The 25,924-nt window shown below is 48.7% G+C and overlaps 1 protein-coding gene across 1 annotated transcript in view; it reads left to right on the top strand.

Moving 5' to 3' along the window:
* AUTS2 (activator of transcription and developmental regulator AUTS2) overlaps window positions 1-25,924 on the top strand; it is a 573,438-nt gene that overhangs the window by 470,660 nt on the left and 76,854 nt on the right. The window contains exon 5 of the mRNA XM_071575035.1: window positions 21,366-21,414. Within this exon, the coding sequence (XP_071431136.1) occupies window positions 21,366-21,414 (49 nt within the window). The remainder of the gene's footprint in view (window positions 1-21,365; window positions 21,415-25,924) is intronic.

Genomic DNA, 25,924 nt, shown 5'->3' with positions numbered 1-25,924 from the left:
GCAATTTCATGCTTTATCATCTTTGTTACATGTATGAGGGAAATTATGAACCTTGTAATTTCTCTCTTACTATATAAAAAGCTTTAGATAACATCAAGATATGGAAGCAATACAAAGTAAGTTGCCTCGATACATTAATGAACAAGATCTAAAATAGACTCTGTTCACCTCAATGGCATGAAAAGGAAAAGGCAAGAATTCAGCCTTGAATGGGAGGATTAAAAAACCTGGGTGAGGGGAGAAAAAGTAGTATAAGAAAGAGGCTTGGAAAAGAGGATTGGAAATGTAAGGCAAAGCAAAACACGCTGCAAATACATAAGCCCTCGATCCTGTCTTATTTTAAAATATATAAAAATTGATAGCTGGTTTGGGGCAGGGGGATTTCTGCCTTGTGACACCTGCAGAGCTGTGACCCCAGCCAGGCCATCTGCATGGCCCCATCCCCACTGCCACCATCACTCCACAGCATCCTGCCCACCAGCAAACCCAGCCCTGCTCTTAAATCCATATCCTTCAAGGAGGTAGGTTTAGGTTTACAATCCTCCTACGAGAGATCTAAGTCTCATATAGGAATATTCCATGTGTGGAACACATGCCCATAGCACTCCTGTGCAGCCCTGTCCTTCTGGAGCCATGAAAGGGGTGATGCTCCAAGGGGTTTGTGGTGCTGCAGGGTGGGATGTGCCTTCCCTGTCTGGGGGTTCTGCTTTACCCCCCTCCTTGTGCCTTCCCTGTCTGTGGGTTCTGCTTTATCCCCCTTGTGCCTTCCCTGTCTGGGGGTTCTGCCTTATCCCCCTTGTGCCTCCCTGTCTGGGGGTTCTGCTTTATCCCCCTTGTGCCTCCCTGTCTGGGGGTTCTGCTTTATCCTCCTTGTGCCTTCCCTGTCTGGGGTTCTGCCTTATCCCCCTTGTGCCTTCCCTGTCTGGGGTTCTGCTTTATCCCCCTTCTCAAGATGCAAGTCCAGTATTTGAAGACCAAGGTTTTAAAACTGGCAACTAATTCAGTTTTATCTGCATAAATTAAATCACCAGATCAAAGCCAGGGCAAATAAGGACATATATTTGGTTTTTTAAAGTATGGATTATCCTTTTTTGGTTCTTTAAAGGACAGGGTGTTTTGGTGCCTGTCACTTCTATGCAGTATAGAAAATTCCCAGTGTTAAACTGGGGGTGTCCAGTGTCTCAGTGTGTGAGATAAACCTGAGCCTGAGCCTGCCTTGGAGCACCAAGCTTTAAGTACTTGTCTTGAAGAAATGATGCAATCACAAGAGCAAAACAGGAGCCAACCCTCCTGGCCTCCTGGCCCTCCCCATGCCCACAGCCAGGATGTTTCACTGGGTGCCATTAGGGAGGCATTGGGCCAAATGAAGAGAGGGGAGAATTCCCAAGCGTGTATTTTCCAACCTCTGCTCTGCAGTGTTGGTGCTTCTGCAAATGGGTGTAATTACCTCCCAAGGCACGTTCAGAGAACCTTCCTCAGCTGCACAGGGTGGGTGCCAGGAGTGCCAGGAGCTGAGCTGGGCTGAGGGACTGGGGGTCACCATGGTGGGGGTTCACCAGGGTGGGAATTCACCAGAGCTGGGGGTTCACCAGGGTGGGGGTTCACCAGGATGGGGGTTCACTGGGAATGGGGGTTCACCAGGGTGGGGGTTCACTGGGGCTGGGGGTTGACCAGTTCTGGGGGTTCACCAGGCTGGGGGTTCACCAGGGTGGGGGCTCACCAGGGTGGGGGTTCACTGGGGCTGGGACTTCACCAGTTCTGGGGGTTCACCAGGCTGGGGGTTCACCAGAGCTGGGGGTTCACCAGGGTGGGGGTTCACCAGGATAGGGGTTCACCAGGGCCAGGCACCCCTCACCAGCAGCAGCAGCAATGGGACATGAGTGGTGACAGTGCCATGGTCCTGTGCTGGCACTGCTGAGACATCTCCAATCCTGGGATAGTTTTGGGCTCCTCAGGACAAGAAAGACATTGAGAGGTTGGAGTGTGTCCAGAGAAGGGAATGGAGCTGGGAAGGGGCTGGAGCAGCAGGAGCAGCTGAGAGAGCTGGGGGGGCTCAGCCTGGAGAAAAGGAGGCTCAGGGGGGACCTTCTGGCTCTGCAATCCCTGCCAGGAGGGGGGAGCTGGGGAGGGTCGGGCTCTGCTCCAGGGCACAGGGACAGGAGGAGAGGGCACTGCCTCAGGCTGGATTATGTTGGACATTAGATTCTGTTGGACATTTCTTCACTGAAAGGGGTGTCAGGCCCTGGCACAGCTGCCCAGGGCAGTGGGGGAGTTCTCATTCCTGAAGGGATTCAAAAAAATGAGTAGACGTGGCACTTTGTGATGTGTTTTAATGGGCATGTTGGTACTTGGTCAGAGATTGGATTTGATGATCTTGGGGGTCTTTTCCAACCTTCATGATTCTGTGTTGTGCTGGTTTTATGTGGCAGGATACTTCATGTGCTTAAGTTGAGTGTGTGAGTTCCCAGCAGGAGGCCCACAGACTAATTTCAGCTGCAGTTTTTTTAAAAAAATAATGTTCAAGCATTACACGTGGCAATTGTTTTGTCACCTCAAACTCCACTTCTAGTTGGCCCAATTTCCTTGTGCAGCCATGTTTTAAAGGTGTATTATTTAATCATAAAACAATTGACCCTGTTTGTATTTCTGGCTCTTCCTGACTGCTGTTCCCTGGGACAGGGTAATCACCAAAAAGCAAAGAGATGCTTCTTCCCATAACACCAAATTTCAGAGTCACAGAATCAACTAGGCTGGGAAAGACCTCTGAGATCATCGAGTCCAACCAGATTATTGGAATGGGCAGCATAAACACACCTGGGTTCAGGGATGAGGGAGAAGGAAGAATGTTTTCAGAAACCTGCAGTCTACAGGAAGGTGGAGAGGGACTTTTCACAGGGGCCTGCAATGATAGGACAAGAGGGAATGGCTTTAAGCTGGAGAAGGAGAGGTTTACATTGGATATTAGGAAAAAATCCTTCCCTGTGAGGGTGGGCAGGCCCTGGCACAGGGTGGGCAGAGAAGTTGTGGCTGCCCCATCCCTGGGAGTGTCCAAGGCCAGGTAGAATGGGGCTTGGAGCAACCTGGGGCAGTGGAAGGTGTCCCTGCCCATGGCAGGGGAGTTGGAACTAGATGGTCTTTCAGGTCCTTTCCAACCCAATTTCAATGACTCCATGATTCCTTGACCTCCTAAAAATCTTACAGGTGTTGTAGGTGTGGGGGAATAGAAAAAAAAGAATTTATCTTTTAATGATCATCTTCAGCCCTCTGGGTCTATGCTGGGAGCAAAGCTCATCATCTTTGGGATGTACAGAACCTGCAGATCTGTATTGGTGTGCTGAACACTGTGCACGCAGCAAAGCCTGTTCTGTGAAGGCTCCACTGCCAAAAATAACCCTCATTGGGATTCCTGGGATGCTGCTGTCAGGCAAAGTCAAACTGGGAGCTCTAAGCATGCCAACAGTGTCACTTTAAAAAGTCTGTTCCCTGAGGAGATAAATAGGGATTAGCCTCACAAGCTGCTCTAAGCCCCCCACATGCAGGGCCAGGAGGGGACGTGGGACTGGGGTTTGGCCAAATCCCAGCAGTGCTGGCACAGCAGAGGGTGAGGACGTGGTACCTCCCCTGGCAGGGAAGCCCCAGGACTGTGCAGGGTGCTGCAGGTGTTCTGTTGGCTGTCAAGGGGGACCCTCCCCAGTGTGGCCACCTGAGCCGTGCCCCTGAGTGTGACTGGGCACAGGTTGGCTGGAGGGCAGACTGGGAAGGAAAAGCTCTGTTGGGTTGGGATAAACATCCTCAGCCCAAGGGTTGTGCCATGGCCATGTTACTGGAGCAGCCTGAGAACTGGGAACTACCTGGGAGCTACACCAGCTGAAAAGGCAAAACCAAACCAGCCAACTCAGAAAAGTACAACATAACTCACCTTTTCCAGAACAGCCTTACTCTGCATTTCTTTTCAGTACTGTCAGTTGAAAAACTCCCTCTCTTCATAGGTGCTTTTGTCCTACTCAACATGCAGATTCCTCCCTGTGGTAATTCCTTTCCTCGTGTTTTTTTCTCCAAGTTTCCTTTATTGGTACAAACCATAAATTTTTGGTGGAGCTGTTGGATAAATTGTTGGAGCCTGAAAAAGCTCTCTGTGCAAATGCTTCAGCAGAGATACTAAATCAGCAGCAGCCTCTTGCCACTGCAAACAATTGCCAGGTACATCCTGAAAGCAGTTCCTTCCTCTTGTACGGCTCCAGCAACATCATTAAAAAAAAATCTTGTCCTTTGTACTTCCTCCCCCCCTCATACATGCACACATCTTGTAGTAAATTCATTTTTCAGTCCTGACTTTGTGCAAACACAATGTTGTGCTGCAAGCATTAAAAGGCAATTTAGTACTCAAAGGATTAAAAGCTCATGTTAAATTGAAGACTACACTTGGCATAAACATTAAAAATTGACAGAACACCCTACACATTAACTGCACCAGGGCTCCATAATTAGCATTTAAAAGTAAAACATCATTTCCTTACTGTTTCCTACTTACTCATTTATAATGCATTTATTATAATTCGGATGTGAATATGAGGCTTTCCACTATTGTCAGTTAGTAAATAAATAAAAAAACCCCCTGCTCCTGTTAGAAACACAGGCCTGCATGCAAGAACTGGGGGATGAATGGTTTGTTAATCCAAATCTCAAGCACGTGATGAATCAGCAGTGACTAACCAAGGTCCTGCGAGGTCTCATCCTGCTCTGTGAGCACCACCAGGGACCTCAGGGCCCTCCATTGTCTGCGGCGGCACAGGGAGCGCAGCATCAACTCTCCTCCTTGGGATTCTGATGTATTGTGCTGGCTCTCGTGTTGTGCAATGTGGGAAAACAGATAGATGGTTCATCCTGTAATGTGGGAAATTCATTGCAGATTGGAATTGGAATGCAAAAGAAGAAGAATGAGGAAGCCAATCTCATTAGGGAAGTGAAAAGAGGGACTGTCAGGCATTAAAGGGATAGCGCTTTGTTGACTTGTTTAATTTTGGGATGAGACAGGGGTTTGTTCCTCCTAACACAGACCTTTTTGTCACTAAGAATGCAAGGTGAGATGGCCACGTGCTGGGTTCCAGTGCAGTTCCAGGTTTTATTTATTGCAACCACACCCCATGTCTGTGCTGGCATGGCACTGCCTGTGTAACATCTGGCTGGAGGCTTTGTTTCCATCCCACCCCCCCTAAAACCCCTTCCCTGTACTTCCAACAAATCCAGCAGCCTTCAGCCAAACCTTCCTTTCAAAGCTCTAGATGCAATTAGGAGAATTCTAATTAGGCTGCTGAGATCATCCTGGGGACCATTTGATTGAGATCACAATTTGTCAAAGAAGTCTCCACCTCCAGACATGGGTCAGTGAGCAGAAATTCTTTCTCTCCAGCACAAAAGAAGTTGCCACTCCACTGGCCAAGGCAACCACCTTCAGTTGTGTCTGGCTTTCTGTGCCATGGGCAAGGTCAAACCTGGCCCAGATCTTGGTGGGTTTGCAGGTGCCCCACATGCAAAGATCTGACCACAGCACTTGAAGGCAAACCCACCCCTGCTTGTTCCCCTCTGGAAATGTGGCAACATGCAAATGATCTTGCAACGCTTCAGCACTGCCTCTGCATGGCTGGCTGACATGATAAATCTCTTTTTGTTCCTGCTCTGAAGCCTCACATCATCTCCACATCCTCCGGGGTCGCTGCTGTGTGGAAGACAAGACCACAGTTTTGTTCAGCCCCTGTGAAATGCAATTAGAAGCCCCTCCACAGCCAGCAGGAGCTGAAGTTGAAAGGAGAGAGGGGGGAAGAAAGGGACCTCCCTGCTGGCCAGCAGTGTGCTGACTTTGAAGTCCTGGCCCATCTTTTGTGTCCCCCCTCCAAGGGCCTTTAATCAGGACCTTTGCCTTGTCATCTGGGGGGGACAAACCCCCACACAGTCGGTGGGGTTGTCCCTGTGTGTGCCAGGAAGAAAAGTCTTTGTCAGAGATTTCCACTGACCCAAGCACTTTGTTTCTTTGTCTCTCCCAGACGACGTTTGAACTAAAAAGAAGACCAAAACTCTTGTATGTGCTAAGAGTATTTTAATAGGGAGCCCTGGTGACTTCTTGGAGCCTCCCTGCCAGGTCCAAGGCAGAGATGAGGCTTTTGGTCTGAAGGCCTCTTCAAATAAAACCAGCTCAGGCAGCTTTTTATAACCTTCTTCTCTGTCTAAGTCTTGGGCAATATAATATGGAATATTGCAACATGCTGCTGAGTGAAAATACTTAATTTTCACATTGCATGATATTGTACATTCAGAAGCTCAGCCTGGTGATGGTGAGCATCTTACTTTTTGTTGTCTGCACAGCAGCAAGTTACAGATCAGGTAAAACTTCCTAAATAAATGGCCATAACCCCAAGCACCAGGCACATTCCATACATTTTAGAGGACATGGAAGCAGCAGCCCAGCCCTGCTGTGCCATGATGGACAGCACAGCCCTGGGGCAGCAGGAGTGGAGGTGACACAGGGCTAAGGAGCAATGATCTATGTCCTGTTTTCTGTAGCCCTTTACAGGGAACCAAACACTCCACTGGAATGCTGAGAATTACATTAAAATTCAGGTTGCCAGTGTTTTACTCATGAAAAATCTACTTGAGGTACTTTTTAAAGAAATTTTTATGTATCTGTTACAGTCTTGGTTTGCTGTTGAAATATGTACAGCTGGACTCATAACTATGACTTTTATTCCTCAGGTAGAGGCATAAAATAGTCCTCAGTGCTTTTTAAATGATGTAAAATATTTCTGAAATAACTCTTCCTTCCCAGTTAAACAAACATTATCTCCTTACCCATTTTTCCATTCACTTTTTGATATGCTGCAGCTTTTCCCCTACATTAAATCAGTTCCTCTTTAGAAAATGTGAATTCTTAAAAAAAGGGGGGGGGAAATGGGAAGATTTTATAGGAACAAATGGATTAATAAGTAATGGTGATGAGTTCTGGCAGCCTTTCTTAGAGGTGCTTGTGGAGTAGAACCCATCACTGTATTATCCAAACAGGCTGAAGTTTTATTGTGTCCCTTGTGTGTTATATTAGATTCTCACAGCACACCTCCTCCAGGAATGCCTGCAATAATCCAGGCAGGATTTAGATCAGCTGATTACTGGAATCTCAGGAACAATAGCTCAGCTGTGGTACCAATTTTACTCTTTCAGCTTCCTCTCTGTCATTCATTTGTGCTCGTATTGTTTTGTTTTTGTCCCATCCTTCTTGTAGAGTCCAACACTTATTTTGAGCTAAAGGCCAAGCCTCATCCCTGAGGATCCTTCAGGTGTTCCATTCCATTTATGATACATGACATTAGAACAGAAATAACCCTGCCTGCTCCCACTAACACACCACCACACACACAGTTACCTGCAACAAGACTGGCACATTAATTAATAACAGAGGGGCTTTCCCCACTTTCCCTGTGACTCAGCACTCCTGGCTCTCCCCAGTTACCTGTGCCTGACTGGTTTGGCTCTCTCAGAAACTGGTTCAGCCTTGCAAAGCCTCTGTCCCTAATCCAGCCAAATTTATACAATGGTGCTGCAGTCTGAATGCCAGAGCAGCCCCATTAGCTTCAAAAGGACTTCTTTTTGCTGGAAGTTAAGCAGCTATTTAAGTGCTTTGCTAGCTTAGGGTCAAAGTGTTCAGCACCTTGTTGGACTGTGTCTTACCTACCTCCTCATTAAAGACACAACAGACCAGTTGGCTTGTCTTTATCAAGCAGAGAGGTGCAGCCAATTGACTTTATGTGACAGCTAAAAGTGAAGGAGATCAAGGGAGCTTGGGAGACAAAGAAGTTAGGTTTTGTTAGAATCTTAAATGAAAGGAAAATAGTGTTTGGCAAGCTACTGAAAATTGTTTCCTGTGTTAGAGGGATTTTATTTTCCAAGGACTTTAGATCAGGACTTTTGGAGAGATTTGGAGGAGTGGATGGGGGCTGGACTAGGGCAGAATCCATCTGCTTATTTTGTTGTCAGCCTTTTTGTTGTGAGTACTGTGACCTGAGTGTAGACCCTGCAATCCCAGGTGAAGATGCACAGGACAGTTGGGAGCCTTGAAGGAAGTGTTAGTGAGGCTCTGGCATCATTTTGACAAGTGGGTTAGAACCAGCAAAGTGCCTGGTTGGGTTAATACTGGGTGAAAGTAGGCAGCAAATTTACAACAAGAGATCAACTCTGTGACATGAGTCGATCTCCAGCACTTCCCAAATAATGGCCAGGGAGAAATTTCTCATTTGGCTGCAACATTAACTTGATAGTTCTCATGATACAAATTATAAGGTCATTTGCATTTACATTTCTGTTAATGATGGCATGAAAAAAATAATTTGTTTCCAACACAACACTGTGCCTGTGCTTTGTCTTGTGCTGTAAGGTCAGGACATGTCCATGAAGGTTCCATAGCAGAAGGCTCTCAGGTGCTGGATGAGGTTCTGCTCCCACCAGAGGACCAAACAGTGGATGAAACTGGGAAGCATTCAGGTTTTGGCACTACCTGCACTGGTCTTGTTTGCTGTTCCTCCCCTGGAGAGTGGCAACCAACCATGTCCTTTGTGACCTGTTCACTGTCCTGCCTCTTGGGTTGCAAGGAGTGTCTCCTCCCCACGGCTGCACTGCACCCAGTGCCAGGAGACCCTTGTCCAAAGCTCCTTCTGGAGCCCAGACAGTTGAGAGAGTGGGTGCAGGGGGGATGTGCCAGCACTGGTAGCCTGTGGCCCACCAGGATGATGCCAAGGTGTCTTTTTGGAGGTTCTGAGAGGTAAAAAAGAGGTAACTGTTGTCCCTGAGGTGCTGCTGGCCCTGCTACAGGGGCAGAGCTGGAGTTCCCCAAGGACAGCTGTGTTTTAGACTGATTTTAGGCAATTTTCTCTTATTTCATGCCCATATCACTCACCCTCATTGTGAGATGAGAAACCTCTCCCTCCCAAGCCAGAGGTCTGCTCAGTGAACTGCCCAGTTTCCTCCCACCACTTTTCCCCATAGGAGGCAACTTTTTCTGCCCACACCTTCTTTTCTACATCCTGAAGCTTAGCAGCAACTACAAAATCCTTTTCTAATAAAAACCCAGGAGAAACGTAAACTGCAGTGTCATGTTTCCATTTCCCCTTCCAAGGCCCACCAGCAGTAGCTGGGGGTGTTTCTGGTGGGCCCAGTAATCAAAGTGTTCTCCACAGCAAGGAAATGTCCCCAGTGTTATTTTCAGGCTCAGTGAACTCCCCAACACATTTGTGATTTTTCCTGTTCTGATGACATCAGGGTGGAAACACGAGGCTGGGGACAGCAGTCAGCTTCCCTGCCACTGCTCATTTGCTGGCTTTCTCCTAAACACTTGGAGTATTAACATGATTTCAGCTCTTAAGTAAAACTAAAGAAGTCTTTTCATCTTCCCATTGAGTGGCAGGCTCCTTAAGTAGATCACAAGCTTTCTGCTGCTTTGTCTGAGTGAGGAGGAAAACTTTAATTGTTCCCATCTTCTAGTGCAGGTATTGATTAATTAAATGTATTAGCAAAGATCTTGGCCTACTTTTTGCACCATCAAACAAGTACTTAATGACTATATTACTATGAAAATGGCTTCACTTTAAAGCACTGCAGAGGAGCCCCTTTGTACTTTGCTTTCATAGGATTTTTTTTCTTATCCCATTATGAACAATAAAGTTTCTCCAGTACTATAATATAGTAGAGCAGAAGGGAGAGGAGGTGGAGAGGAGCTCTTAGGGAGGGATGTGAACTGGGCCAGGCTGAGCTGTGGCTCCTGGGACATCCCTGGGCAGGAGGTTGTGCTGCCAGCTGGGGAGGCTCTGCAAGTGCAGGAGGGTCAGCAAGCAAATGTTGGATGGTAAATCTGTATCATTCACTCTCATTTACCATTTGGTGGGTAGAAATATTAATATGACTCACATGCCTGGAGGAGAAGGCGTGTTTCCCAGGAACATAACTAATAGGGCTGTGTAGGACTGAGTGCACTGCCTCCCACCTCCTTCCATCTCCTTCCTCCTTTGGGCCCCATTTGTAGAATCTCACTCATTGTACACCCCTTTGTAGCTGCTGACCAGCTACCTCCTCCCACCCCCAGCCCTGTGCCCACCAACCTGTATCACGTTCCCAGAATGGTTTGGGTTGGAAGGGAACTCAAAGACCATCCAGTGCCACCCCCTGCCATGGGCAGGGACACCTCCCACCAGCCCAGGTTGCTCCAAGCCCTGTCCAACCTGGCCTGGGACACTCCCAGGGATGGGGCAGCCAGAGCTTCTCTGGGCACCTGTGCCAGGGCCTGCCCACCCTCAGAGGGAAGAATTCCTTCCCAATATCCACTCTAAATCCACCTCTTTCATTAAAGCCATTCCCCCTTATCATGTCACATGTCATGCATAAAGTGTCTGGGCTTTGCACACTTGCTGAGTGGCAAATCCACGTGAGCTGCATCAATCCACACTCCCTGTCAGGGCCCCATAACACACTTAGGCTTTAAATTCACCTTCTCATATTGTAGCCAGGGGTTCTTTGAAATCCTACCTTTTCCAAGCCTCCAGATGCAACTGGACTCAGTCCTGCTCAGCCTCCCCAGTTTGCCCCTTGCCAGGCTGTGATGTACTAAATGCTGCCATTTTACAGCTCTTTGAGCCTTCATCCAAAATGGTGAAGATCTGACCCCAGTTTGCTGCTTTCTGTTTTGATGCTCTTACCCAACCTGTCTTTGCCTGTACCAGCCAACATGTGCCAGCCAGACCAAAGCCAAGCAGGGCTTCTCTGCCTGCAATGACAAAGCATTTCTTGCTGAAAAGAAAAAAAAGAAAGTATTATTGCAGAACACTTCATAATCTGGAAATGTGGAATGAAGGCTCAATGTTTTATAGTCCCAGTCCTGGGAAGTCCCATGTCTGGAGCTAAAATAAGCACCGTGGTGACAATAACACTTGGGTTTTGTGCAATGCTGAAAGTTGAGGCACAGAGAAATGAAATGAGTCCCAACTGCCTTTGACACCAGGGAAAAGCTGAAAATCCCCCCAGTCCACAGCTGCTGGGCCACACTCAAAGCTGAAATAAAATGCATATTAACCCACCTCTGCAGACAGGTAGGTTGGCAGCTCTGCTGCACAGGAGTGACTTGGGTGCCATGGTGGGGTGGGAGGAGTGGAGAAACACAGCCGAGCACTTAAAATAGCCAGAAAAGGCCCCTTAGTCCTTTCTTGCCTTGTTCCCTTCACATTCACAAATGTTCATCTCTGTCTCTCCTTTTCTGCCATCCTTCCTAGGGGCGATGACTGACAGATTAATATATGTCTAGCTACGTGTCTTAGAAATCAAAAGGAAGGTGCTGTCAGAATCGCTTGTCAGAAAATGAGATTAGGCACACTTGTCATTTGCTGAGGATTGCAGTCTTTCAGAGATAAGGTTGCATTTAATGAGTGTAAAAAGCCTCCTTGTGAAAAAGGGGGTGGTGCAGGGGAGAGAGAATGATTATTTTTCTGGTGTCAGCTGAGTGCTTTATCATATAACTTGATAGCGTGGCACCCTGGCAGGCACTGATAATGGTGCTGGGGCTATTGCACCTCTTCAGCTGCTCTGCAGCTTCAAAAGTGATGACTTGTTACCTGCTTTTAAACTCTCCTTGGATGTCGAAACCCGCTATCCTGAGGGAAAGAAGCAAAAGCATGTACAGTGTGTTTTAAAGAAAGACCTGTGAAAACACACAGCATAAAGGGAACGTGCTAAATGTATGGCCACTTTCCCCAGCCAACCAGAAAGAATACTCAGCGGGTTCCGGTGAAATATGGAACTTGTCTGACAAGTGAAGGATAACTAATGAGAAACAGAGCTGTATCCCACTGAAACCAATTGTGTTTTGTTATGGAAAATATTTATCAAGCTGGTTTTTTTTTTTTTTTTTCATTTGTTGGTTCTCCTAACAGTGCCATAATAACTCCTCTGATGGACGTGATTGGGTTTCTCTCATATACATCTCAGCTATTTAAATCTGCAGTGGGGTGGGTGTTTTCTGGTTATCAATTGGGCATTATCATCTTGTACATGAATATTTTAGGTGAATGTTTCATTCATCAAAGTAATGGTCATTCTTTTGCCAAGTTAATGTCTTTGCATGGTTTAGAAGCTGGCTAAAGGTACAGATTTATTGTTCATAATCTGCTATCTAAATATGAGCTGACAGTCAAAAATGGAATTTATCTGTTCAGCAGAAGAGCCCCTACATTAGTTCCATGGGTTTGCAACAGTATTTCTTGCCTTGGCATACCTCTTTGAAAATTATCCTTGGAAGAAGAGATTTCTGTCGTATATTCTCCTCATCAAATGAGATGTGATTTTCATTATTTTGCTTGAATGTTAGAAAATGAAAGAAATTACTTGATTGGTTTATGGTGCTGATTCAGCATTTTCTGGACTAAAAATGACCTGGACGGCAGAATGGGATTCCAGCAGGCAATAATGGATGCTTTATTTGGTGATAAGAAAGTCTCTTCTTCTGACTGGGAAGAAGAGAATGAAAAATATTTCTCTTATTAGGTGATTCAGTACCCAGATATTGACAGACAAATTAATTTGAAATACTTCTTCAGTTGCAGAACCTGCTAGCAGGCAGAAATTAGGGGAGGATAATGGCCACAGCTTTCAAGTGGTGCATTTATGAAGTGTACTGCAGGAGTGCTGGTGGATGGGGAAGAATTTATATTTTATCCTCTCAGCCAGTGATGGGATCTTATGCTCCTGGTTAGGCTGCAGAGTGGGAAGCAGCTCAGAGCCCAGCAAGGTCTCCAGGAGCTACACCCAACCAACCCGTGCTCCATCATGTATTTAGTAACTGGGAATTCAAAGCACAGGAAGGGTTATAGAGGAGGAGATAAAATATATGCATTTTCTGACTGAAAAGTTACAGCCAGGAGGCAGTTTGGGGACTCTCACTCTTCATGGTTGTCAATGGCAAGGAAAGATGACTGTGGGGTTCACCTCAAGGATTTCACACTGTTTGGAGAAGCCTGAGGGAGAAATTGCTTCACCCAGCAGGACAGTTATGATTTCTCTTCAGCACAGCAAATGGGTTCAGAAAATTATCCAACCTCTCCACGTGTGCAAATCTGGGCTAAATTCTGTCCTCGGAAGCAGTGGAGACCACTTAGTATTTTATAGGGCCAAGCTGTAAGGAGAGGGAAGAGAGAGCAGCCCTATTGTTCCCTGAGCCCCACTTTTTATCTTTGTTTCCATTTGAAACCCTAATCATAAAACTGCCTGCAGAGTGGTTGCCTTGCTGTTCCTCTAAATGAGAATTCCAGCTTTTATGCTAATTCAGTTTCAGGTTTCTTTGAACCTGCAGTTTATGGGCCTCTGCTTAAAACTGCAATCTGTTCTGCATAAAAGAAGGGATTACAAAGGGGTTTAGTTTTGCAAATGCTGCAGAAAAATAAAAATAATAAAAAAAAAAGTTGCTCTGTCATTAATATGCTCTCGCAAAAGTTTTGTGCTTTGTCAAATGAAAAGCCTGACTTCATGGAGGCTTAGCTGGGGTGTCCTACATCCAGGAGCTCTCTTTGCTTCCAAAAGGGGCACTGGCTGTTGGTATCACCCTCTCCCCACACGAGTGCCCTGCCCCTGCTGGAAGGGATGTCGGGGGAGCATCACTTCATGCCCTGCCAGCAGCACCAGGAGTGCCCACTGGGGCTGGGCTGCACACCCCCAGCAGTGCCAAGCCCAGCAGAGCCTGCCCCCACCACCATTTACTTTTACTGGCATCTGTCATGACCTTTTTACAGCCTAACCCGGCGGTGAATTGGCCGTTGTCGGGGTCGCTCTCGAGAACAGGTCCTTTTCTTGAACCTCGAGCTTAAGTACCTTCTGGCTGGGACATTATGCCGTGGCTTGTGTTCAGAGTCATAAAACCCTGCTGAGAGCTCCATAAATTCTTTTCTAGGGGAAAAGACCCTGCATCTCCTTCGCAGCAATGGACAAACCCATGTATGTTTTCAAAGCATTATGAAGGACTTTATAAGGCGCAATAATCACGCTCCAAACTCAGACACCACGGTGTCTTCTGGGAAGGGTAGCAACTTAATGGAAATATAAATGTTTCCAGGCTTTGACAGAATACCAAAGAATTGGAATATCCAGTTTTCATGTTGCCAGGAAAAAAAAAAAAAAGCTGCAGAACCTTCCAGGTGAGGTGAGGTTTGCCATAAATAATTTAATCCAATATAATCTGCTGTAATTTCAATATTCGTTTGGTCCTGGTGCCAGAGATGGGTAATTCTTCTTTGGAATTACTCTATGAGTTGGAAACGAATGGCTGCTTCCCTGCCTGCTGTCTGGGCAGCTTTAGGTCATTTTTATAAAATACTTGGATCTGAAAACCTCTTGCAGAGAGTGAAAGATCTTGAAATTACTTTTGATCCAAGTTCAATGCACTTCATTTGGCTGTTGTTGTGGCAGAAACAAATGTCGACGCTGACAGAGACCACAGACAGATGAAAAAAAATTCTGGCAAGGTCCCACATAGATAAGAGACAGAAGGTTTCAAAAACCTATCCAGGCATAACCTAAAACACAGGAAAGTATTGCTGTCAGGAGAGGGGGAAGCTTGATCCAAAGGCCATTGAAATCACGGGGGAAAGGAGAGGTCCCTTTGATTTAATTTGGCTTTGGGTGAATTTCCAAACTCCAGATTTCTCATTCAGAATTACACAACGCATTTTGTGCATGTCTAATGTTGTAGCAGGAAAACAGAGGTCCTCAACTTATCTCTAGGGCACGAATAATGAACATAACGAGGCCCAGAGCTCTGCCAATAAACCCTCACAGCCGCAGGGAGATGAGCAGGTAAATGCATTTCTGATTCTGTGTATGCTGAGATTTCAGGTGTGGCATGTGGTTAACGTTGGAAAAAGCCAGTACAGACAAGTCTGTAGTTTAATCCAGGCTAAATTTATCAAATTAAAGTCTTGTGAGGAGCTCAGGCTTTAATTAGACCTGCTCTTACCATGTCAGGATGTGGAAAGTCTTGACCAAGGTGCTCACAGAATATATGAGCTGCCACACCTTCATATCGTGCATTTAATTCCTCATCCAGGTACAGCCTCACCATCAGTCCATGCAGACCCCGAGTGCCTCAGCTGTTGTACAGAGAACACTCTGCCAGTTTAATGCCTTTATTAATTTATTTTTGGTGGAGACTGGAATCTGCACTCAAGCCATCCATTTCCTTTGCTGAGCTCTGAAATAGCTTTTGGCCACTGTCCACTGTTGATTCCAGAGACCAGATCTAAAGCCATCTCTGGTGGGTTTCTAGATGGAAACCACCTCTCTGATGGCACAAGATAATCTTTGCAATATATATCTATTCCATGCAAATATACATTTATTACATGCAAAATCCTGTGAAATTTGAACAGCCAAAACCCATGCTCGGTTTTGCTGTGGAAATCCAAAGATAACCCTGCTAAGGTGGACAGCCATGGAGAACTTCTCCATTGCCATAACCAGGATCTGAAGTTGGGCACAATTCTTTCATTTCCCAGTGGAAACCATTTGCCCCAGTTCTACCCAAGCATTCCCAGTCTGGATCGGCCCTGTCAGGAAAGGACTGTGGTGTCTGCAGCCACAGGCTGAACCTGGAGCTGTGGTGGGTGCCTTCATCTCCCGTGTAGTGTTGTCATTTCATCTTCCCATGCCACTATCCCAGGAAAAATCACTGCAGTCAGTGGGACTGTACCTCAACAAAGAGTCTTGGAGAAGCTGCTGAGGGGGAAAACTGTTCTTGCATGGATCATACAGTGATGGAACAAGGAACAAATGGGAAATACTTCCATAAAGTCCTGTAGTTCTACATCAGTAGCAGGTAGGAAGGTGTTCTTAGGAGTTTTTCCTTAAGTATGGCCCTGGTGCTTGTGTGGACAGTCAGACCACGCTTCCCTCGTTCCGCTCACAGCGTGGCCATCCCCTGGTCACTGTGGCACTGCCTGGGGAGAGCTCAGAGCCACACACACCCCTCGGTGCCTGAAGGCCTGGAGAAGGGCAGTCCCTCATCATCTCACATCATCCCCATCCCCAAGGGGAGCTTGGAGCAGACCAGGACATAAGTGTGTCTTCCCAAGCTCCTGTAGGATTCTGGGTGTGTAGCTCTTCTCCTGGCTCAGGTGAGGCCCACCAGGCACCCACAGCTCCTGCTCTGCTCTCGTTTCCTGGCTGGTGTAGGCAGTCCCCATCTTTTCCTTTGGAGAGGCAGCTCCTCCAGGCCGAGCTCTGTGCAGGGGTTGGGTGAGCTGGGCTCATCAACCCTATTGCTGAGGATTTAACTCAAATACAAGTGGAACCCAGAGGAGTTTAATTCCACTAGCACTCCTAGCCCAGTATTGGTTTGAAACCCATTTTCAAGATTTGATGCTTGAAAACACCCTCTGGGCAAGGCCTCATGAGCCCACAAGTCCTCTCTCAGCACCTTAACCCTCTTCCAGGAAACATCTCGCCCTTATGGGGCTACCGTGCCAATGCCAGAACTGCCTCTCGTCTTCCCAGGGAACACCATTTGTCTCCAAGTGCTGCACTCCAGTGCACGATCGTTTGTATCACGGTGTATCGGTGCGTTTAAGCTCCGTCGCGGCTCTCACTAATGTATGCGGCGCTTACAGAAAACCTACAGCGCGTAGGAAACCCCCTGCCCGTCCACAGCCACCCTCGGTGCTGGAGCAGCCAGGGGAGAGTGCGCGGGGGGCGCTCGGGGGGCACCACAACTCAGCGAGCAGCCGAGGGCCCCCGTCAGGCCACCCGGGGACATCGCTTTTTTGTCCCACTTAAAATATATATATATATATTTCCATTAGAAAACAAACAAACAAACAATTGCTAGATGCAATACGATGTTTTCGATCCTGTTTCCTCCCGCGGAGCTTTAGCGACTGATGCTCGTGGAGCTTCAGCGATTGATGCTCATGTGGTGTGTGCCGCCATCCCGGGGGCAGCGGGGACCGCCCGGCTCCGGCTCCGGCTCTGGCTCCGGCGCGGGTCCCTTCGCACCCCGCCGAGACGTGGCCCCGCAGGCTCCGCGTCCCGCGCAGCTCCCGCAGGCTCCGCCACCCCGGGCCGGCCGCCCCCGCCGCGGGGACCCGGCGGAGCGCGGGGCGGGGCGGACGCGGAGGGCGGAGCCGGCGGGCGCTGGGAAGCGGAGCTGGGAAGCGGCTCCGGGAGCGCCGCGCAGTGCGGAGCGAGCGCGGGCGGCGAGAGGGGTACGGCCGAGACCGCATCCCGCGTCCCGCGTCCCGCGTCCCGCGTCCCGCGTCCCGCGTCCCGCGTCCCGCATCCCGGGCGGGCGGAGCAGCGCGGAGCGGCCGCCCCCGCGGGGATTACAGGCTTGCGAGGCTGGAGGAGCCGGGGCCGCGCCGCTGCCTCTCCCCGATGGAATTCACCTGAGCGCGGCCGCGGCGGCAGGGACGGCGCCCGAAGGGAGCTCGCCTTGGCTCTGGAGAGGACGGGCATGACTTTTTAACCCAAACAAAAACAATCACCATCCTCCCACCTCCCCCCCGAAAAAAAACCTAAACAGCGGAAGAAAACCCCAAAAGCCGCCCGAAGGAAGGGACGCGCTGCCGCCGGTGCTGGAGCTGCGGAGGGAGGGAGGAGGCGCTGCGGCCGCACCGCCCCGCACCGCCCCGCACCCGGAGGTGCCGCCGCTGCCCCGGCCGCCGCCGCACATGGTTTTCTTTGTCCTGCTGCCGCTCGTGTAGCGCTCCAGCCCCGCGCCCGCCGCGCTCCCCGCACAGCCCCGCACGCCCCGCTCCGGCTCGCTCCTCCCGGATCCATCTTGCGGGAGCGGGGGAAGGCGGTGGGCGGCCCGGGAAGGATGCCCGCCCGGCGGCCCGCGCTGCCGGGCCCCGGAGTTCGTGCCCCTCGGAGGATTAGTTGGGGTTTGGCCGCGGAACGCTGAGAGCCGCGCCGGGATCGGAGCTCCCGCACACGCCCGCCCCTCCCGCACCGCCATGAGCCGCGGGGCTGCCGGCCTGCCGAGCCCCCGCACCGCCGCAGGTAACGGGGCAGCGGCCGCGGGGCTCGGCCCGGCTCCGAGCGGGACCCCCGCGGAGGGAGGGAGGGAGGGATGGAGGGAAGGAGGGAGCGGCCGCCTGTCCCGGGCACCCCGCACGGGGTGGCACACGCGGAGGGCTGCGCTGGATCCGCGGGCAGGTGCGGGGCCGCTGCAAGTGCCGCGGCGGGGCCGTGCCGTGCCAGGAATGAGTCAGGCTGTGCTGTCTGGACAGGAAATATTTTAGTCATACATCCCCTTGAATGGCAGCGCATTCCTTGGTGAGGGGAAAAATAGTCTTTAGGTCATTTTTTTTTCCTTCTGTGTGGTTCGTTGGGGTTTTTTTAGCCCGAGGATTGCTGACTTGTTTCATTTCGCGGTGAAAAGGATTAAGCTGCGCTTGGTAACAAGGGGATTTGTAAGGGAAAAGGGCCGGAGTGCGAGGAAGGGAACTGTGTGTCACCAGCTCCGGCTCTGCCTGTGCAGCAGCCGCGGAGGAGACCCCGAAACCGAGGGGGGCTCGGAGGGCAGAACCCCCCGGACAGCCCGGGGCGCCCGAGCCGGCGCTGTCCCCGAATGTCGCGGGGCCAGCAGGCAGAGTCTGCCCATCTGCAGCTCCAGACCGGGAAAGAGCAGGATAAAGGGCCATGAAGAGGGAGTTGCACTCGGCTGGTGCAAGGGAAGGGATAGCCGAGCCCTCCGCCGCCTGAACATCCAGGTTTGGCCACATCGCACCCACCGTGGACATAAAGGCACTTTGTTGTCTGCACAAATCCCTGTCAGGACCGAGCAGGGCTGAGGTCAGCACTGCACAGGCACTGAATTTCATCCTTCCCGGCGAGTGCTGAGTTGTTGTGGATTTTTAAATTAATCTGGCTTTTTGTTCCTTTAGCGTTGTTGTGTGGTGCGACTGCCTGACTGTGGAAAAATAGTAGGTGTATGGAAATGGATACACTGTCTGCTGGCAGAGATTGTATTGCCTCTATCACTGGTACATCACCCTAATTGCTATTTTGTATTTAAACCCCAATTTTTAAGTAACGAAACAGGCAGGCAAAGTTCCATGTCGCGGTTGAAGCCCCCGTTTGGGTTTGGGTTATTTTTATGGTAGCACAGGCAATGGGATTGTTTCAAGTTGTTCTCCCACTCGGTTGTGTGTGTTCAGTAATGCAAAATGAGATCCGGTCTCGGGCGAGATTTGTCTTTGTAAAATTATTCCTTTTGTGTGTATGTTGTAAGAATAATCGGCTCCCGGGCTGCTCCGGAGCGATCCCCGGGCGGGCTGTGTTGGCCACCACGTTATTGCCAAGCTGTGTCCCTTCCAGGGGTCACAGCACCGTTTGTGAGAGCACAGGAAAAGATTTCACCAGAGAAATCATGACTTAAAAACAGTCTGTTGGGTTACACTTGGTGTTAGAGCAAACTTCTTAAAAAGATGGTTTCCTCTTTGTAGTGTTTGGGAAAATCAAGTGAATAGGAAACTTGGGGCTTCCCTGGGCTGTTTTGTTTTGAAATAGTAAAATAAAGTAATAGCTGAAACTGGAAGAAGTTTTTTTGGTTTTAATATTGGATTTTCTTTGTAAAAAGAGGGAGGCTGATTCGGAGAGTTTTGACTTCAGAGAGAAGCTGCATTTGAAAAGACAAGAACAGCTGAAATTCTCTGGGAAAGATTATTGGCGAGGGCAGGAAAGCACTGAGCTCTTGCTGGACTAATACTGGGCTGCTCCTTCAAGCACATGGCCTCTCGATCTCTTCAATTTGTGCATTATTCACATGTTTTCATTAATTTAGAGAAAGTCGTCACTGAATAATAAATCCATCATTGGGTAATAAATCCAGTGTTTACAAGGTATTTAATCGAGACGAAATGCACCAGCTCGGCTTTTAAAATAAGCCAGCCGGTAATCTGGTAAAATCTGTCTAGAAGTCTGAATAAGAATAAAGCTATTTTTAATAATTAATCAGAGAAATCTTGTCTGAGGGCAAATTATTTCAGTGTATTACTACACTGCAATGCACAGTCTGAGCCGTGTCTACTTATTTATTGGGAGTTTCACAGCGAAGTTTTTAGTTCAGTCGATATAGAGAACATGTATGTTGCTTGTCTGATGGTTTTTATCTGGGTTTGAATCGAGAAATTCCTTCCCTTTAATGAAAACCCCCCACAGCCTGCTTTCCAAACAGTGGTTTTAATTATTTCTCCTGAATCCAGCAAGAAAACAGTTTGTAGAAAAAAACTTAAAATCTTTCTCGAGTGCTGCGTTTTAACCCTGTTTTTGCAGTCTTTGGTTGCTGAGCACGTTTTCCATGTTTTCCAAAAGCAGCCTGTCTGTCATGGGCTGGATCCAAACTCCAGTTCTGAATTAAACAGCATTTCTGGGTGCAGAGTGGGGGAAGTTTAGGCTGTAACTGGATGTATTCACACAACACAACTGCAGGAACTCAGGGCTTGGTGCTTTTGGGCTCAGGCTGTTTGTAAAATGAACATTTTTGTGTTTCCTTCCCTGGCTGGTTTTGTGGGGTTTGAGTTTCCATAAAGGAGAGCTGGAGGGTTTTGTGTGAAACCAAAGGAAGGTTTTTCACAGTGGGCAGAGAGCAGAACTGGCACGTTGGCACATGAACCACCAGGAGCAGACGGGGTACAAGCACAATATTAGGAGGAAAATCCTCCATGGATAAGGGTGGCTTGATGAAAAATAAAAGGTTTATTAGTTTACAGGGAGCCTGGTGTCGAGTCAGTTAATCTGACGTGGAAATGCCGATCCTAAATACGAACATACTCTTTATTTTTCAAAGAGTTGGTAGCAGCAATTTATGAAATCGCTAAGCTAAGTTACCAGCATTGCTTTGAAGGTGGTAAAAATCGAATGTTGCCACGGTAGGGATCCCCAAAAGTACTTTAAAAAATAATTAGGAAATCCGCAGGTCTGGAAATTCCCGAATCTGGGCTGTCTGATTCCAAACCATGACTCTTCTCCATCGCCAGATCAGTGTCGGAACATATTGGATAACACCAGTACAAAGATGCCGTTTCTGTGCAGCAAATGTTGAAGAAAAGCCCCGTTTCTTTCGGAAATAGCAGCTTTGCAAGGCGATGTCTGCACTGCAGGGCGGCCAAGCACAGCCAAACAGCACCCCCTGATGGAGCGGCCGCTCCCAGCGCTCCCGGACGGGCTCGCCGTGTCTCTCCCTAAAATACACCGCGCTCTGCCCCAGTATAAATAAACACTCCGCCGTGCCTTTGGAAATCTGTCACTGCTACAAAATGTAACTCTGTTTTTTTTGTTTTTTATTGGTCTTTCAGGCATCTGATGCCAGCTCTGAGAAACTGTTCAACGCTGTCACAAATAAAGGTAAGGCTGCAATTCACATCCCAAACAGATTTTTTTTTCCCCCCTTTCCCCACGCGTTTCTTTTCATGGCAATTTCAATGGGAGATGAAATGTAACTTGTCTTGCAGAAATGTCGCAATCAGCTTGTTAGTGCTTTTTATGTTTCTCTGGGTTTCAGGCGTGTTCTGTATGCTTGGTAATTGCTTTGCTTAATATAAAATACAGGCTTTAAATAATGCATTGCCTGCCAGGTCAGAATTAATTTAAATAACAATATTAGGGAATAGTTTATTTTACAAATGGCTTTAATTTAAGCTCATTTAAATAACTGTAAGAGTTTTCAAAATGTTTTAACTTGATTGTTACTCATCAGCTCCATGATAGACGTGGAATTATGAATAGCCAATTTGCACTGCTGACAGTAATAACCAGCCAACGTTTAGTATTCACAGGATAATAGTCATAAACCATGGCTTACTGTGCTGTGTGCTTTCTGTAGAGTTAATAAATGATATAGAGGGCCACATTTAAATATTCAGTATCCCATTAATTTCTTCCAAACAGCAATCCAAAGAGAGAGTGGCTAATGATATAATAGTCCATTAAGGGAAAATTTGCCCTAAATCAGCACCAGTGAGCTGGGCCTGGAGCGGCATCATTGGAGAGGCTTTGGGCATCCTCTGCTTTTCATTATCTTTGATTTGGTCGGTGTTTTTGCAGGGAGGGTGGAGGGAGCAGCTCCAGGCACGAGTTGTGCAAGGGAGGGTGATTCAAAGCCTTGCAGGTGTGCCTGGTTTTTACAACCCCCCTGCCCTGTTTCTCCGGGGCAGCGCAGGGAGGGCTGAGCTTCCCAGTGCACCCGGGATCTTTGCTGACTGGGGTTCGGGCCGTGGCACTCGCTTTGCATGAGAAGAGGCAGGTTTGGCTGGTTGGAAATTCGGGTCCGTGTTGGTGGATTTGCTCGGTGTTTGCCCCGTGTGCCGTCCCCGGGTTCGGGTGTTCCGGCAGCGGCTCGTTGCGGTGCTTTGCTGTGCTCACTCCCCGAGGCTGCAGCGGTTTATCTGGGGACAGCCCGTGACCCCGTTACCTTTGGGATTCCCACGCTGCTCCGCTGCTGCTTCTGAAGTCTCCTGCTGCAGATTGAATTATACCTGCATTTAATTGCGTTACGGCCCCACAGTCCTGGTTTTCCTGTAGTAGCATCCTTTGGAAGTACAGTCTGGATTCTTTCTGTGGCCTAACGAGGTTATCTCACTTGGCAAGCAGATCTGTCCTTTGTGATTAATGGCACTTACAGGTTCCCCAGCCCCTCTGGAGGCGGAGAATAGGTGGCAGAGCCATTAGAAGGGAAGATCTGCGTGTCTGGAGTGACCCCAGGCCCCCAAACTACATGTGACTGCGTCTTTATATTGCTAATTTGCTGTAAAAAGCTTTGGCATTTGAGCAGCCCTTTCTTGGGGCTGGGCCAGGGCAGGAGCAGCCGTGAATCCACATTCCTGTAACCGGGGTGAGGGGCTCCTCTCCTCCCCAGGAGGTGCCTGATGAAGAGCAGGCCCCTCTTCCTCTTCCTTTGCTTTTCTTTTTTGCCTCAAACACATTTCCCACATTCTTATTTCTGTTTACTTACGGAGCTTGGTTCGTGGCATCCCTTTGGATGTGAATACCCATGCTTGACAGGGAGCCTTTTCTTCCGAGCTACTTTTCTTTGGTGATTTAGTTCCCTTGAAAGGATTAGGGTTTCTTTGTGTAGCCTAAAATCAACATGGGCTTTTCGAAGCTTTGCTTGGGAAACCGTACACAAATAAGCTTTTTAGTTGATGGTAGATTATTCCTTTGCCCCTTATTTCCATCAAAATGGCATCTTTCTTTTCTCCTCCTGAGTTTCCCCTTAAAGCCATATGCTAATTCCTGTTGGTAACATGAATGACAAGGGAGGAATCAATGCAAATCCAGGTGCGGCCAAACTAGGCTGGCTGGTATTTTCTTTTTTTTTTCTTCTTCTTCTCTTTTTTTTCCACTGGGAGAAAGAGATTAAGGGGAAAGAGGACAGAAAAAGCATAGGGGACAGTTTTGTCAAAGGGATTAGCATTCAAACTCCTAAATATCAGGAAAAGAGCCTGAGCAAAGCTGCCCTGTTTGGAGATAATGTCAGTAATTGCTGGCAGGCAGGTGCAGGGCTCTCGCCCTGCTGGGGAGGCTTTGCCTTCTCCAAGTGTGTGCCCTGGGGACGCCGGGGCTGCCTGGGGGCTGTCAGTTTGATGTATTCCGAGTTCAAGTTCCCTCTCTGCACTTCACTCTGTTTGCTTCCAAGCCAGTTCTTCCCCACCGTGATGTCCACGGCTGCTTTTGCCAAGAGCAATAAAAGTCACTCATAAGAAAGGTCAGATTTGCCCTGGGTAAATCATGCTGAAAGCTGCTGAGCTGCCAGGCTGGGAGGGCTGGGCAGGCTGGCAGTGTGCACAGCTCCTGGATGTCCCACCCATGTCTCACACACTGCTTTGTTTTCCCTTGTCACTTCTTTTTTTGCCCTTTTTCAGAAATATTTATAACTGAGGTAGCAGAAATTACACAAATAGTGTATTTGCAGAGCAGGTGGAAATCCTGAAGCATTTTAGGGCTTGTATGCACATTTTGTCCCCTTTCTGTCATTTAGTTGTGGGCTTCAAGGCTGAAGATGAGCTCAAGGAGTGATGGATTGATGTGTAATGTGGGACAATCCCTTCCTTAGAAGACGCTAAGAATTAAAAAAACCTTGAGCAAAGTGAGATGCCTCCAAAAGTTCCCTTGACTTGCTGCTAAAACCCCTCAAGGAGTGTCTCTCAGCTCCCATTCAGGAGTGCCTTTGGAACACCAGCTTGACCCTGGAGGGGTCCTGTGAGCTTTTGGGGGCAGCAAGTGGATGTTGGGGCCTCTCAGGGCTGGGACATGTCAGAGCTGAGTGGTGGGAAGGGCTGTGGGGTTCCCACCCCACCTCTGTGCTGCCACTGCTCCTGGAGGTCCCCTGGCCTGTGCTGTGTCTGCAGCAGGGCTGGGAATTTGGGAGGGATGTGCTTTGGTCCCCAGAGCAGGAACTGCAGCAGCTGCCACTGAAATGAGTTGTCCCTGGTTGGGAATCGGAGCCCTGCACTCCATCCCTTGGCAAGGAACAGCTCACCTTGCAGTGCTTGAATTATCCAGGGAAATGGTTCCCATGGGAATCCAGGTGGCTGTGCTGCGAGATGAGCACCCAAGGGCCTGGGCCCGTGGTAATGCTTGACAGAGTAGCTGTCAACATCTGAATAAGTGAGTTGGAGAAGGGCTGGCAGAGGCTGGCACCTTCAGCTGCCTCCCTTCCTCCCTCCCTGCAGGTTGGCCCTTCCAGTCTGGGATTGCTGCTTGTGCTCTGTGTGTCTGTGAAGGGACAGAACTGCCCCTTGCCCTCTGAGAGGGTCACCTCAGCACCATATTCCAGGCCAAAGTACAGGGTTTGTTCATGAATTTCTTTGACATGACTTCTCAGCACAGTTAAATTCCATTCTCTCTTAATAATTTAAATAGACACATCTGAAGCTGCAGAGCAGGCAGCTCATTCTACAACTGTGTAGTTCATTTATGGTAACTACCTCCTACATACCCTTGGAAAACAGCTTTTCCTGGAGGGAGACATGAGTCCCAAAGTGGTGAAGTTCGTTTGTGCTGTATGTTGAAGTTTGCCTTTGATCAGAAACACAATTGGGCTGTTAGAGCTTTTTATGTTCAAATTGTTTACAGGATGTTCATGTAAACTTTATGAATCCTTCTGCTGTGTGGCACCACCAGCTGTCAGGAAAATATTTATACTCTCAGCTGGAGGTAGATCAAGGCGTCTGGGTTAGGAGGCTTCACTGGGGGCTGAAATACCAGTTGGATCAAGCCCTGGCTTTTTAGGTGGTTCTGCAGCAATATCCTGCCCTGGAAAAACAGGCCTGTTGTTGTTTCTCCCCCTGTCTGTCTGTGGGGAAGCGTTTCTTGAGGATTCTCCACAACATCTGTTTCTGTAAACAAGCAGGGAGCTAAAGCTGGCAGTTCCTTCCCTGCTGATGAGTTCACAGGAGATCCTTGGCTGTGGAGAGGAGCTCTCACTCTTCTGTAAACCATCCCCATGGCATCCCCTGAGGAATGTGAGTGGATGCAGTGCTGTGCAGACAGTGTGCAGGGTTAGCATGGTCAGTGTGCCAGAGAACTGGCTGGGGCTGCCTCCCTCCTTTCCAGGGGTCTGTAGGAGTCCATGGAACATCCTCACTCACTTGGGGGTGTGTTGTCAGTGCAGCTTTCAGGGCATGGGGTGGCTGCTGTCTGCATGTGTTGGCCCTTCATGCTGCCTCTTCTCAGTGAAATGCTTCTTCCTCGCTTGCTCTTGGATCCCTGGGGCAATCCCAGCACTGCAGGGATCTGGGGATGGGCCAGCAAACCTCAGGGACTGCTGAATCCCACCAGATGTCTCTTTGTGTGGTGGTTCTGATGGCTCACCCTCCCCAGAGGACACCCTGATGGTGGTGTCTCCTTGCCTTTC

Source organism: Pithys albifrons, chromosome 21 (genome assembly GCF_047495875.1).
Source record: "Pithys albifrons albifrons isolate INPA30051 chromosome 21, PitAlb_v1, whole genome shotgun sequence".
NCBI lineage: Eukaryota > Metazoa > Chordata > Aves > Passeriformes > Thamnophilidae > Pithys > Pithys albifrons.
The sequence above is the reverse complement of the archived record's forward strand: the minus strand, read 5'-3'. Positions and strand labels throughout refer to the sequence as shown.